The sequence below is a fragment of the Phyllopteryx taeniolatus genome, chromosome 12, assembly GCF_024500385.1.
Source record: "Phyllopteryx taeniolatus isolate TA_2022b chromosome 12, UOR_Ptae_1.2, whole genome shotgun sequence".
Taxonomy (NCBI): Eukaryota; Metazoa; Chordata; class Actinopteri; order Syngnathiformes; family Syngnathidae; genus Phyllopteryx; species Phyllopteryx taeniolatus.
In genome coordinates, this window is record NC_084513.1 from 8,812,060 (window position 1) to 8,826,643 (window position 14,584).

Genomic DNA, 14,584 nt, shown 5'->3' on the forward strand with positions numbered 1-14,584 from the left:
GGAAGTAGGACAGGTTTAGGAACCTGACACTCGAACAGAGTATTTATGGTATGAATAAGGTATGTGTCGCAGCAGCAGAAGACAGTAGAAAGTGTGTGTCGAGATCATGAGAAAAGATGTCAGTTCATTGACTGAATGAGAAACGCCATGTGAGCCATGTCAGCGTTTCTTATAGCACATCAGAAGACATTTCTCAATTTTGTTTTTTTTGTTTTAGTTTGAGATGTCAGAAAAACAAAAATAAAGAAAGAAAAAACAGCATCAAAATCACTGTTCTTCTTGACATTTCTTTCACAAAAAGCCTTGTTTTCTCTGCTTTTGTTCAGAAACTTGTGTTTTTGGTGAAAGCCACCCATGTTCTACTGCTGATTACTATAGAACAGAAAAAGTTAGAAATACACGTTGGGTGTAATAAGAGACTCTCCTCTTTCTTTTGATAGGTTTGGTGCTTATATTGTCACAGAACACAATATCTGTAGGTCTTGAAAGTCAAAATGCTCTAAAATGGCTAGCAGTGACTCAGTTAAAAGGATTTACATCATTACATTGTAAATCCATACACCACCTCCATGGATTAAGTTTAGTGGATGAGAGTTGTGAGGTCATATCAAAGAGAGGCTCCTATTAACATGCATTGATTGGCAGAGATTATTGATTGATTATTGATTGGCAGAGAAATTATTGGTTGGAACAGATAAAGTGCTCTAAACGACTCCCAAATCTGTGCTTAATAATGTCGAGTGGTTGTTACTGTGGCATTTGAAAAGACATTTATTCAGTGCCTTGAAGAGCAGTACAGCTCAATGCGTTATTAAGATGAAAATGAAGAAGGAAAACAACAGGTGCAGTCAAGACATCAGTTGCACTAAAGTTGGGTCATAACAAAATATTGCTCTTTAAAAAAAAAGAAGAAGACTCTCAACACAGATTAGCAACAATCACTTTCCGTACTCACTCATTTAAGTAAATCATCATTTTGGTAATCAAATCTCAGTGAAGAAAAATGGTCCTGGGTGTCATTTATGTCCATAAAATACATGCAGCGTAAAATGAAAGCAAACGCTGCATCGGAAAGCACTTGTAGCAGCATAGTACATCGTTATAATAATTAATATAAAGGAAGTGGTCCTGTGCTATATGTGTGCTTATTGAAAGAAACGCAGGCTTAAGTCTTATAATGTTACAAGGCACGGTGATGGAAATTTTTCGCCCTTTGAAAAGTATTTGGGCAAGCTGTATTTTCATTGAACTCATCTGTTTGTCCTTATATAACTTCATTTAAAAATAAATATCTTCTTTAAATTTAAAATAGTCTTTGCTGTGCCCAAAAGTAACCCACAACTAAAAAGTAAAATTGGAACAAATGTGGAAATGATCAATACATTAAAAAAAATAACAGGGTGGCTATAAGAACAATTGAAAAGGTAAAAATGGGTAACACGAACAAAAATGACAATGCAAGTAACAAACAAATTAATACAATTTGTGAAAATATTTACTGTATTTTTCTTTTTTTTATGTTTGTTCAACCCTTAGAAGAAAAAATGAGAAAAGAAACCCTCCGTCCAACCCCAATCTCTTTGGCGTTCATGGAGAGAGGAAGCATGCGACGCAAAGCCCCGCAGTCAGGCCCCCTCAAAAAAAAAAAAAAACACTGGGCAAGTTCATTGGACGCCAAGTTGAAAAAAAACCAACAACAAAAATCGTGAGAATTCAAATTATTTAAAAAAAAACATGGATGGATCCTTTTTATTTTTTGGAGTGTGATGTGAAGGCGTTCTCGATGCACAGGACAATGTGGGAGTTGGAGCAACTGCGGGAGTGTTGCTGCAGGAGGTGGCCGCTCTGTATCGCTGACGCCAGACCCGTCACGGCCTGCTCGCCTGCCCGCCATGTTTCGCAGTAGTGGTCTGTTTGCCTGTGGCCTTTGTTGCTCGACCCATGCCAGACCATTTTGTGTGGCCTGATAAAGCAGAGAAGGTACATGATGCATGTGTAGATTCATAAATAAATGGAGGACATTCATTGTTACATTGTGTAACCTTCCAAAATAACAAAGACTCACCATGCACTGTCCCTGAGAATATCCCTGCCATCGAATGAGTAAATTGGTACACTATTTCGCATTCTGCTGGCATTGTCATCAAAGATTGATTCCCAACTGTCAAACAGCACTTGATCCTGCATGGGGGGGGGACAAAAATGTAATGAGGTCATTGTATTGATAGGATTGCCAAAATAAAGGACATCATAATCAATGCAAATAAACGACAAAAGATAAAATCTCTGTATTCTCTTATGAAATAGCATTGAATGAAAAGCATCAAATAGCATTTTTATGAGTCTATATTTTTGGACTATTTTGACCTTTTTAATATGATGTGAATCTTAGCATTCGCCTTCAGGTACAGTGACTGTAAAACTGCTTTTTCTCACCTTGAGGTTGACAATGGGCAATGTGTCCCTGTCCGACCTGCGGACAATGGTGTAAAGGTCTTGGAGCTTTGAGGACAGGAAGGCTCTGAAGGTGCCCTTCAGGCCCACAGCACGGGCCTGCTGGAAACACAAGAAGTCTGCCCCCCGAATTCCTCGCATGTTACCAGTTTGAGGGGCATTGAGGGCGATGAGATGGAGCTAATGAGGAAGAAAGCGCATACAATACAGGTATTTGTACATATCTTCAAGATTAAATGAAGCATATTATTGATTTGTGGTTGCTCAACACCATTTACCCCTGATTCAGATTTGTCCCCATGCACTGCAGGTTGCAGTACAGGTGGGCTCGGTCTTCGCTGGGGAGTCACAGGATATCTGTTCTCAGCCTGTTCTGTCGCCAGTCTGCCATCCGTCTGACCCGAGTGCCTCTGGTCTGGGAATCTGGGATCATACTGTGAAGGGTATCGGGGGTCCACAGGTGGGTGTGGCGGCGGCTCGATGGGTCGAATGCCTGAAACAGTCTGAGAGTAGTGGCCGGCTCCATTGTTTTGGGACTGGTCGTGGGACTGGGGGTACAAGATCACAGGTGGAGGTTGAACCTCTGCCACCTCGTTTTCCTTGAAAAAGAAGTGTAAAAATGACCATCGAGAAACTGAAATGGTAAGCTAGTAACTTCTGTCCATTTTGTGTGGAGTGAGACTCACCAAATCTCTGAAGAAGGGGCTGTACTCGCCAAGCTGTGAAGGATAAATTATTCTCACATGTATTTCACCAATACTTTTGATTCGAACCTTTCATTGAATTTTCTCAAAACAATTTTATGCAGCATTTGCTTTTAATGAAGAGGTAACAGGTCTGCAGATGCAGCAGAATAAACATACCATTACTTGTCGCAGTCCATCGCGGACTCTTAAATAGAGGTCGGCTTTGTCGATGATGTAAATGAGGCTGCCTTCTGCCTGGCGTCTGGCAGTAGCAAGCATTGTGTCATAGGACCTGAGAACTGCAACCTGTTCAGAACCAATGAATGAGTTGGTTTGTTGGACCTCAATAAGTCAAACAAAGAGTATTGCATTGATGGATGGATGGATGGATGGATGCAAAAAATGCAGTAAAAACAAAACAAAACAGAAAAGACACCTACTCCAGATGAGAGCCCAGGACTTCCAGGTGGGCCAGGAGGACCAGGTGCTCCTGGTACATTGGCACCTTTAAATTAAAACAACTTATTTAGGATGCGGCGTTACGACATATCCATTTGTACTCACTTTCACACTTGATGTCATTGTGCTCCAAATAAAAGTACATCAAGTTAGTCTTCAGACCCTTTTTAAATGATCCCATGAATGTTTCGTTTTGATATAATGAAGCGCGGGAATAAAACCACTCACTTTGACTGGGCCAAAAGGCCCCAGGCAGAGAGGGTGACGTTGCCGGTCCTGGGGGTCCTGGTGGTCCGGGAGGACCTTGGCGACCATCGTAACCGATGCCCGGTTTGCCAGGTGGTCCCTGAGGTCCAGGGGGACCCATTACAGAATCTCCTTTTGGACCCTAACACAAAGAAAACACATTAAACGACTGAGAAATATCCAGCTTGACGATAAGTGGGACATTGATGGTTTAATTTCAAACTCACTGTTAAGCCCGTCTTGCCAGTAGGCCCTTGTGGGCCGAGAGGTCCTCCAAAACGAGGGTCATAATATCCACCAGGTTCACCCTTTTCTCCCTTCACTCCTGGGTCTCCATGCTCTCCTTTTAGGTCATTCTGTTGAAAAAAAAAAAAAAACGACTTAACATGTCATTCATGGTGTTGCCTTTGTTGGTGACCTGTTAATTGTTCCAATGTTGTTAATTGAGGTTGATGTCTTAATTCTGAAACGTTCCGTTTGTGCGCTTACCTTTAATGTATGAATATCAAAATTGAAGACTCCTGCAAATAAATATATATATATATATTTTTTTAAATACGTCATGTAACAAACGATTACAGTAGCAATATTGAAGAATATTTTCTGGTTTGTTCTGTATATTTAAAATCAAGGATTTACCAGGGGCGCCTGGAAGGCCACGTTCGCCATAGTCTCCCTTTTCTCCTTTAATTGCTGTAGTAAAGAATGACATATACACACTGCAGCATGAGACAATATTCCACAGGTAACTGACTTTGGCGTTGCTACTTCCTATCGCGACGTATTTAGTGATTTATCGGCTCGTTTCTCAAATCTAGTAAAACTTGACGGATTAATCATGCGACAACAGTGACTAAATCCCCTTCAGGCAGAGATACCTTGAAGAAGCAGAAATTAAGAACGTTTTCATCTCTACAAACTTTAAAGACTTTTAATCTCACTTCTTTGACAGGACCATTTCTTTCTAATGAAAGCGCATGCTAAATTTCAACTTCTATCCTATTGTATCTCACACGCAGTCATAACAGTAGATAGGTACACTTAAATGATACAATAACATTGCAGACAATAGAATAGCGTATAATAGTTCTGATTTTTTTTTTTTTTTAATGCCTTGTATACAAGTAATTGAATCTCTGGAGTACCTGTCCACCATCAAGTGTGAAATTAAACAACCAATAAACAATAAAATGTGCCTGTGAGCAAGCAGTTCCTACTGGGACATCACAATCTGGTTTATTTAAATAATAACCACTCTCACACCAATTTTCTCCATCCCTGATTCGGCAGCTCAGCTGGGCGAAGAACACTTTAAACTGGACCTAACGAAGTCAACTGACAACTGTTTATGGCAAAGGGTTCATACCTGGATAGTTTCTGGAAGTTCCATCATAGCCCTGTTAACAACAAAATAAAACACATTCAGACATGTTAGTCAACTTGTTATTGCTTTAAATAGTTTGATAACTCACATAGAAGCGATCTAAGGCTGGTCCCGCAGGTCCTGGTGGTCCTGGTGGGCCTGGAACTCCCTAATGAAAAAAATTATGTCCAACAACTTTTGACTAGCCTAATTGTGGCTAAATCACAGAACAACCAAAAGATGAACAAAAAATATCAATTATAACTGATAAAGCTGAAAAGGAATATTAGCTGGACAAAATTTCATGCAATGGCTTTAAAAGTAACTTACTGGGTATCCATAGCCAGAGGCTGGCTCTCCTTTCTCCCCCTTGTATCCATTTACACCGGGCCGACCCTAACGGAAGTGGAATTTGCTTTTTTTTTTTTTTACTTTATGTCTTATCAAATAACATAATCAGCTGTGTACAAATTTTATTTGAATTTCATTTCAAATTTTACACAATCTACTGTGTATACTTACAGGTCTTCCAGGCATTCCAATTTCACCCTTAATTCCAGGAGGTCCATATTGTCCCTAAATAGTAATGAAACATTACTGCATTGTAAAATAAACCTTTTGATAGTTTGGAAATAATTGTTGTAGTTATTTGAGCACTAATATAACCCCAAATCTTAAAGAAAATATAGCATGTGCAAATGCTTACAGGTGGTCCAACAGGTCCAGGAGGTCCTCGATTCCCCTGAATGCATAGCAGAAACGTAAGGAAAGCAAAGCAAATATGATGAGGTAATTCATTCTACACACAAAAGAGACTGTCAAATGCACTGATGCTCACCTTAAAACCTGTTAGACCAGCTGAAAAGAGTGGACTCCCATCAGGACCAATGACTAGACCTGGCTCACCTTTCTCGCCCTGCAGAGATAACCGCTATTAGCTCCGTTACCAAAGGTGACGCGAGGCAAAAAACAGTACAGTACTTAGCTTTGACCGTACCTTGAGGCCGTAACCTGGAGGTCCTGGTTCTCCGCTGTCACCCTTTGGACCCATAGGCCCCTAACAGGACCACAAAATTACAATTGCAATTTGTTGACATCCAACAAATATTAACTTTTAATAGTAACTTACGGGGAATCCAGCTCGACCCGGCATGCCAGGTCCTCCCTTTACAGCAAAAAAACACACAAACAAACAAAAAAAACATTTGATTGAGTAGGTAACGCACACCCTGGACTGGTCGCCAGCCCATCCCAGGGCGCATACAGACAAAAAAACATTCACAGTCACAGCTATGGACAATTTAGAGTTTGAATACACACCTGAGGACCAACACTGCCAACAGCACCGTCAAACTGAAGTGGCAAAAAAAATAGAAGCAAGAAAAGGAAATTGCAAATTTATATTTGCAAATACAATTTGGGGAATTTGACATGCAAATAAAATTTGGGGGAATTCGCTATACATTGTCAGATGGTTGGTAGACGATTTGTCCAGGTGGTCCAGGTGCGCCTGGTGGTCCAGGGACTCCAGAGGCATCTCGGCCTGGTTCCCCCTTTAACAAAGCATGCATGTGAAAACATTATGAGTTCTCCACCCAGTCAGTAAAATATGATTACAAGTCCTTCACTAGAAGAATAAAAATAATACAGTTTGTAACAGTTTGTATTTGGCATTGAACAAAAACAATACATGAATAGGATTTGGAGAAATTATATTCACCCTTTCTCCTTGGTCACCTCTGTCACCTTTTGCTCCCTGCAACGTAATGAGACAGAATACTTTAAAAAAAATAATTCCAGTTCACAGTCAAAAGGTAAGCAGAGCTACATTGTTAGCACATATTAGCATTAACTAACAGCGTTGGCTTCTGGTAACTAGCACATACTCTGATCTTCGGCGAAGATGTTGACGTTGGGGGATGCGCCATGAACATGGATCCGCATACACTAGTCTAATTCCGTGGCTTGTTGATCAAGTGCTGCCGCCTGGAGTGCAATGTGTCCGTCTTTCTTTTTTTTCTCTTTATTTTTATAATGCTTTTAATCATATAAAGCACATTGAGTTACCTTGTGTATGAAATGTGCTATATACTGTAAATAAATTTGCTTTGCTTTGGTTTTGCTAGCCTTTCTCTTCATACTCAATGCTGTGTGAGAACATGTAGCCACAGGCTTAGTCACTACACCATTGCTCTGCTCCCGGTCGTCACGGTAACAAAAGCGCTATCTGGTGGGGGAAACATGAGAACCCCCCCAACCTCCAAACCAAGTGATTTCAAGTCAAGCGTAACATATGAATGTTGAATAGGTCATGTTATTCTTCATGTATTAGGACCAAAAATGCATAATAATTATGTAATGTCAATAAAGTAAAATGTGAAAATAAGATGCACCCTGTAGGAGCAATAGCTTATAAGAGTTTGTCATTGTCTACAACGGAGGTAATTTAAATAAGAACAAAAGGACACATTTAGAAGCATGTCCATGCAGACGCTAGTACAAGACAATCAAATGTACGGAAGACCTGAACTCCAGGGAAGCCGTCCAGTCCTGGTTGCCCATCTCGTCCTTCAGGACCCGTGCTGCCCTTCTGACCTGCGAGGGCGGGCAACCCTGGTTTACCCTGCAGAGATCAATGCATAGATAGATAGATGCAGATATCAGCAAGACACTATGTTGTAATACAGTATAACTGCATGTTAACGGTGCAAAGCTGTACAAAGGGGGGGGGGGGGGGGGATATATTTTCTCCTCTATTAATGTCACATGTACATTAATACATATATGTATATATGATTACTGCATAAACTGCTTGGTTACTTACTGGAAGTCCAGGCAAGCCAGGTGGACCCTAGGAGAACACAACATTTAATTTGGTTAAAAACATTTAAAAAAAACATTCTACCTTGTGTTTACATTTTACTATTTTGTCCAATGAATAAGTTGTTTGACCATGCGTCGTGATCGTTTGCTGTTGGTGATCGTTTGCTGTTGTCGTTCAGATCTTTAGTCACTATTAGCTGTCAGATGTCCGTTTAACCCTCCTGTACATTTCTTTCCCAGGTACAGCAATGATGTTCCTGGGTCAATTTGACGTAGGCATGTTTGATTATACAAAAGTGTTGAAGATAATAAACCTGCATTGTATTTGTTGATTACACGTATTAACTCAAACAGAAGAACTTTCATACTGCAAAGCTACTTTTAACTCCTTTGGTTACACCTCCAGGAAAGTAAAAAAAAAAAAATGTGCTCGTCAGAACCGATTTCACTGATATGCAGGAAATTGTTTGGACATACCTTCCATAACAGGTCGCACCAAAAGGACCCATGCATGAAATAGAACAGGAAGTTGGCTATTTTGGATTGAAGGAGCCATTTTGAGCAAATTCTAGGGTTGAATCATAAAGTTTTTTTTTTTTTCTAGTATGGGTGGAACATTGGGTCAAAGGTTTGATGATCATTTTGAGCATTTGCCATGAAATGAGGGTGGGGAAGCCAGTTCATCGTTGCTTCCTTTTGATTGTATTTCTCTAATTTAGGTCAATTTGACCCGAAACGTGACAGGAGGGTTAAGAACCATGTTTGGATGCTCTCCTTACAACCAGTTAGCTGTCTCTTACAGCCTCCAGGGCCATTCCAACATATCTTATCTCATGCATTTATTTAGTTTTTTTACTCAAATTGGTGCCTGCCAAAAAAGTGGATTTCAATTTTGATCATTTTTTTGGAATTCACCAAATGACTAACCTGTCTTCCTTCAGGTCCTCTGACACCAGGAGGTCCATTAGAGAAAATCCCACCAGATCCCTCCATGTCATCCTTTAAACAAGAACAAAACCTTAAAACTTTCCTTCTTGTATTTGTATCATGCCTCACAGATTGTATCTTTATAATGTGGAATCACCAGTCTCCAGTGAAGTCAAATGCTTAATATATTATAGTGAATTGAATGCAGCATGTTTCATATGAATCCATGATGACGTATTGTTTGAAGATAACTTACAAATCCAACATGGTATCTTGGTCCAGGAGGCCCGGGAGGTCCTGGTGGCCCAGCTGGTCCCATTGGTCCTGGTAAACCAGCCAATCCAGGCTCCCCTGTTGGTCCAGGTAAACCAGCATCTCCTTGAGCTCCCTGTTAAATGGAAACAAAAGAAATATGTAATTATTCAGGGAAGAAAAGAATGGTAACTGAATGAATGTACAGTATGTCTCATTCACAAGTCATCAACAGCATAAAAACTTTAGATTCGCTGAAAATGGATTACACGGGCAAAGGATCGATGATGTTTAATGTCGGGATTGTGCAAGACAAACGTATTTGCTGTTGGCACGATCATTTGTCATGTGACTGGGCATACCCAGCAACCCTTATGAAAACAAATTGATTTCATTTAAAAAGAAAAAAAAATCTTCACCTTCTCTCCACCTGGTCCTGGATGACCAAGCACACCAGAATCACCCTAGAATAAGACAACAGATAATAAATAATGTTACATTGATCACTTTTCAGAGCTTCTACATGTTTTTTGTTGTTGTATTGGATGTTGAACTCAAACAAATAGGTTGGATGCAGTGGTTAACTCTTTATAGAGACAATGATAACAAAAAAGGGTCAGATGTAGCTAAATTTAGGCAGATGTACTCATCAATGTACAAAATGTGGGAAATTACCTTTTCTCCCTTAGTGCCAGGGGGTCCTGGATGGCCATCGACACCTGGTAAACCAGACAAGCCCTGCAGGCCAGAAGTTTAGATCATGGGTGGATTATCATAACCACTTAGAACGTTTAGATGGAATTAAGTGGCATCAGTCCCTTTCATATTGCCCTGGCTTTTACCCCGTGGTGTTGTTTTGTGCAAAAGGTATCGACAATGAGTAGGGGAACAAAGACGAACTGTATCAGAGTATAAGAGGCGACACCTGACACTCCCTGGTCCTGCCTTTTGTCGTTGGAAGGAACTGTCGCTGTACTGTATATACTTTATTTGATGTCACATCAGACACCTTCATGCATCTAAATATTAGTTTACGGGAAGCCGCATCACCATGTGAATGCAGTGGGTTCTGTGTGAAAGGTACAGGCGCATAATTGCTGGCTTCAATGTTCACCGTTTCTGATAAATCAATACAGTGGTGGCTTGACTTACAAGTTTAATTCATTTCATGGACACATTTGTATCTCAAAACACTTAAACCCCATTGAAATGAACGGAAATGCCATTAATCTGTTCCAGCCCTGCATTGTGCTTCTTCTGGTGTGCGCACCTTGGTTAACAGGGGGTGGGGGCAGTATGATGTAGATATCACAACAAACAAAGAAGAGTTTCACAAGTGAGTCCGTAAGCTGCAGTAATATTAGTAATTATTCGCATCAGATCAATAATATATGCCTGTTATATTGTCTGTCTACACATGTTACTGCACCATTTGTGTTCAAATATGCATTGCTTAAGGGCTTACAATGCCTCAACATTGATGCTATTCATTATCTCGTTTTGGATTGCTTGTTAGCATTAAGCTAGTAGACTGTCCGAAGTCAAAGTTATGTGGTTGTTTTAAATACTCAATGTGTAATTCTCATTGTTTTATGATTAGTTTGACAATAAACTTCAACTGGGAGTGGCAATAAACAATTTGAAACCTTGAAGAGAGTTTTGAAGAGCTGTTACCTGAAGAGCTGTTACCTGCCACCATCTGGCACTTGTATCTGAAATCTCAATTTCCCAAAAATTGTCAAAGCAAACCACTATGTCTGGTCACTCGCAAGTCAAGGTAACACTGAAGTGCAGAAACTTTGGCTATTTATTTGTTTAGCAACAAATATATTGGCACTTACAGGTTGACCAGGCGCCCCATCGTGTCCCGGTGGTCCCACTGCTCCAGAACTCGATGCTGTATTTGGTGTAGCAAGACCAGGAACACCAGGTAGACCAGGGGGGCCTGGTGGTCCTGGCAGTCCCTAAAACAAAAAGAAACGACAAATGACATTTCAATGTTGTAGAAGTGAAGAATGCCAGAAAACAGATTTTATGGGAAATAAAGCTTTTCCATTATATTTTCCTTCACATATTTTGCTGAAAACAGAACACTTGCCCGAACTGATTCCAGATCAGGGAATCCTGAGCCCTCCATATCCACAAAAGTCTGAAACGCGTCCATTAAAAATAGTTATATCCAATCAATGTTCACTTACAAGACTCAGCATAGAACACAAGATTCACTCACAGATCTGCTTCCTGGTCCTGGGGGTCCAGGAGGACCTGGTGGCCCCCTGGGGCCATTCTGACCATCGCCACGATCTCCCTGTATGCATCATTCCCATTAGATTTTGATGTTACAGTCAATTTTATGACTCCAAGTCCACTCTGCATCTGTTCATCTAACCTTCTCTCCTTTCAGTCCAGGATTGCCGGGGGTTCCTGGGAAGCCCGGGGGTCCATCAGCACCCTGAATTGAGAAGGCCAGCCATTATGTTGGGGTATTAGAAGTTGAAATGGAGTCAATACATGCAAAAACAATGCGTAAAAGGCACTGTACAAGGTGTTCCAAACAACTCACCCTTTTTCCATCTTCACCAGGATCACCCTTTACAATTACACAAAATACAGATGTGGATTAATATGCTGTACATGGATTCCTTGCCACATAAGATTTGACCTGATAAACTGAACATTAAAGGGGGGATAAGATGGAAAAATTACTTTTCAATCGCTTATAAGTTGCTGAGTTGGCAACACTGACTCACACTGGCCTCATTGCAACGCCCTAGCCCCGCCCCCTGGTCGCCTTGGATATGAAAGTCACACTCAGCGTTTGTGTATTTTGACCTAATTGTGTCAAAGACCTTTTATTAAGATACAATTGAGAAGAACAAATGCATCATAATACAGTATGTTTATTTTGAAATTGAGATGATGATATAGGATGGGTACACGGAAATCAGTGTTTCTAAACCAAACCAAAATACCACATTCTGGGCCAGAAGCTGAAGACACAACGATACAGTTTAGAGACACTTCACACAACTGCTACTGTGCATAGTTAGACTAGAATGTGGAAAGGAAGTTTTTTAACATCAAATCTCTTGAGAAGTATTCAATAAATAGCACACTAACCGGTTCTCCGTCCTCTCCTGGTGGTCCCTGAGCACCAGGGACACCTGCCGGTCCAGGTGGTCCTCGAGCACCAGGTACACAGGAAGGATCTGAACCCTCTTTGCACACTGATACCTCTGATGCCACCCCAGGGGGTCCTGGGGGCCCTGGGGGGCCTGGGGTGCCAGGGTCTCCCTTCTTTCCTTGGTAGCCAAAACCTGCATTGCCCTGAAAAACACACGAATGAAATTCAAAAAGGACTAGCAGAGAAACATGTACTACCAGGCAGCTAACAAAAAATATAATTATTGGGAGATTCAACTTACCTTTGCACCCTTTTCTCCGGGTTCTCCCTGAAAATGTGAAGAAGAAAAAAAAACAGTATTGTCATGTACACTTGTTTTTCATCTTCAGAAATGAATAATTTCAGTTGCCACCTTTAACTGAAACGTTGTTTGTCAAAAATTACTTCACTAAAACTCATACATATGTGGTTTGTCATATCTCAATGCAATTCACTAGGATGAAATTTTTTTTAAACTATCTCTAGTGGTTGACTGTGAATTTTTCTAAAATAAAATTTGAAAACCCAATGCCTCAACATTAATCAAACACTCACCATTAAACTGTGTGCATATTAAGGAGTATTGATATACACAATGGAAGAAAAAAAAACACTTTCCAAGGTCAAATTCAATCATACTTTACACATTTAAGCATTCAAATGCTATCCATCCATCCATCCATTTTCTGAGCCGCTTCTCCTCACTAGGGTCGCGGGCGTGCTGGAGCCTATCCCAGCTGTCATCGGGCAGGAAGCGGGGTACACCCTGAACTGGTTGCCAGCCAATCGCAGGGCACATAGAAACAAACAACCATTCGCACTCAGAGTCATGCCTACGGGCAATTAAGAGTCTCCAATTAATGCATGTTTTTGGGATGTGGGAGGAAACCGGAGTGCCCGGAGAAAACCCACGCAGGCACGGGGAGAACATGCAAACTCCACACGGGCGGGGCCGGGGATTGAACCCGGGTCCTCAGAACTGTGAGGCTGACGCTCTAACCAGTCGTCCACCGTGCCGCCATTCAAATGCTAGTAAATGTAAAAGCCTATGAAATGTTACATTACACCTCCATCCCTCCATTTTCTGTACAGCTTCTCCTCACTAGGGTCGCGGTTGTGCTGGAACCTATCCCAGCTATCTTCGGGCGAGAGGCGGGGTACACCCTGAACTGGTCGCCAGCCATTCGCAGGGGACATACAAACAAACAACCAGTCACACTCACATTCACACCTATGGACAATTTGGAGTCTTCAATTAACCCACCAGCATGCTTTTGGAATGTGGGAGGAAACTGCAGTACCCGGAGAAAACCCACACAGGCACAGGGATAACATGCAAACTCCAAACAGGCGGGGCTGGGATTTGAATCCCCGTCCTCAGAACCGTGAGGCAGATTTGCTAACCAGTCGTCCACTGTGCCGCCTACATTACACATTTATAAAAATATTTTGGATACATACATAAAATGTCCATTCTTCCTCATAGCAGTCAGAGTTAAGTAAATATGAATTATACACTGTATACAATATATGCATTTTTAATACTGTCCGTCACACTGGATTTCTTGACGTAAGAAAGGTTTTTCCTCAAATTAATGACAGTGCTTTTTCCTCTTCTCCTTTTGATGATGATGATTATTATTTCATTTTTTTCTGTATTAGGTTAATAGAATGCTACCTGCCTGTGTTGTATGATGAATACTCTAATATTGTACAACTGGACACATTTAATGAACTAGGCAAGGCTATTTCGAGGGGTGCATTAGTTAGAGGTTTTGTTTATGGGTGGTGGTATGCTTCGGCTGTGGGATTAAAAGAGAGCGAAATTTATGTTATGTATGTTTTTGTTTTTCTGCTTGTATCTCATGATTTAATAAATAAACAAATAAAATACATCACATTGCATCCAACACTTTTAAAACTTGAAATTGAAGCATTGTCATTATTTTGAAGCACATGAGGAAGTTGGATCATGAAACCGTACAACTGTAAGTCACAATATCAAAATAAATAATAATTAAACTCCCACTACCGGAGAGAAATTTCTTGCGTGTTTTTGACATACTTGGCAAATAAAGATTGTTCTGATTCTGATTAAAGCTAAACACAACTCCATACACTTGTAAGAAAATCGGAGCGTCAGGCATTTAGCCAGAGCCTATGAGTCACGTTTGGTCAAGCTTTGATCTTGCAGGGTTGTGTGTTATTAGA

The 14,584-nt window shown here is 40.8% G+C and overlaps 1 protein-coding gene across 3 annotated transcripts in view; it reads right to left on the minus strand.

Annotated features, from left to right (window-relative positions):
• Positions 1-753: 753 nt before the first annotated feature.
• col18a1a (collagen type XVIII alpha 1 chain a) overlaps positions 754-14,584 on the minus strand; it is a 74,705-nt gene continuing 60,874 nt past the window's right edge. For all 3 annotated transcript variants that reach the window (XM_061792586.1, XM_061792584.1, XM_061792583.1), the window contains 35 exons: positions 12,636-12,662; positions 12,331-12,537; positions 11,774-11,800; positions 11,600-11,662; positions 11,441-11,518; positions 11,309-11,359; positions 11,052-11,174; positions 9,886-9,948; positions 9,630-9,674; positions 9,215-9,346; positions 8,959-9,030; positions 8,033-8,059; positions 7,733-7,831; positions 6,929-6,964; positions 6,672-6,761; positions 6,529-6,561; positions 6,338-6,373; positions 6,206-6,265; positions 6,047-6,124; positions 5,915-5,950; positions 5,731-5,784; positions 5,539-5,604; positions 5,318-5,377; positions 5,212-5,242; positions 4,485-4,538; positions 4,335-4,366; positions 4,073-4,201; positions 3,828-3,987; positions 3,581-3,645; positions 3,318-3,446; positions 3,141-3,173; positions 2,733-3,053; positions 2,437-2,634; positions 2,066-2,181; positions 754-1,963 (listed from right to left, as the gene is read on the minus strand). In XM_061792586.1, coding sequence (XP_061648570.1) covers positions 1,750-1,963; positions 2,066-2,181; positions 2,437-2,634; positions 2,733-3,053; positions 3,141-3,173; positions 3,318-3,446; positions 3,581-3,645; positions 3,828-3,987; positions 4,073-4,201; positions 4,335-4,366; positions 4,485-4,538; positions 5,212-5,242; positions 5,318-5,377; positions 5,539-5,604; positions 5,731-5,784; positions 5,915-5,950; positions 6,047-6,124; positions 6,206-6,265; positions 6,338-6,373; positions 6,529-6,561; positions 6,672-6,761; positions 6,929-6,964; positions 7,733-7,831; positions 8,033-8,059; positions 8,959-9,030; positions 9,215-9,346; positions 9,630-9,674; positions 9,886-9,948; positions 11,052-11,174; positions 11,309-11,359; positions 11,441-11,518; positions 11,600-11,662; positions 11,774-11,800; positions 12,331-12,537; positions 12,636-12,662 — 3,045 coding nt within the window. In that variant the 3' untranslated portion in view covers positions 754-1,749. The remainder of the gene's footprint in view (positions 1,964-2,065; positions 2,182-2,436; positions 2,635-2,732; positions 3,054-3,140; positions 3,174-3,317; positions 3,447-3,580; positions 3,646-3,827; positions 3,988-4,072; positions 4,202-4,334; positions 4,367-4,484; positions 4,539-5,211; positions 5,243-5,317; positions 5,378-5,538; positions 5,605-5,730; positions 5,785-5,914; positions 5,951-6,046; positions 6,125-6,205; positions 6,266-6,337; positions 6,374-6,528; positions 6,562-6,671; positions 6,762-6,928; positions 6,965-7,732; positions 7,832-8,032; positions 8,060-8,958; positions 9,031-9,214; positions 9,347-9,629; positions 9,675-9,885; positions 9,949-11,051; positions 11,175-11,308; positions 11,360-11,440; positions 11,519-11,599; positions 11,663-11,773; positions 11,801-12,330; positions 12,538-12,635; positions 12,663-14,584) is intronic.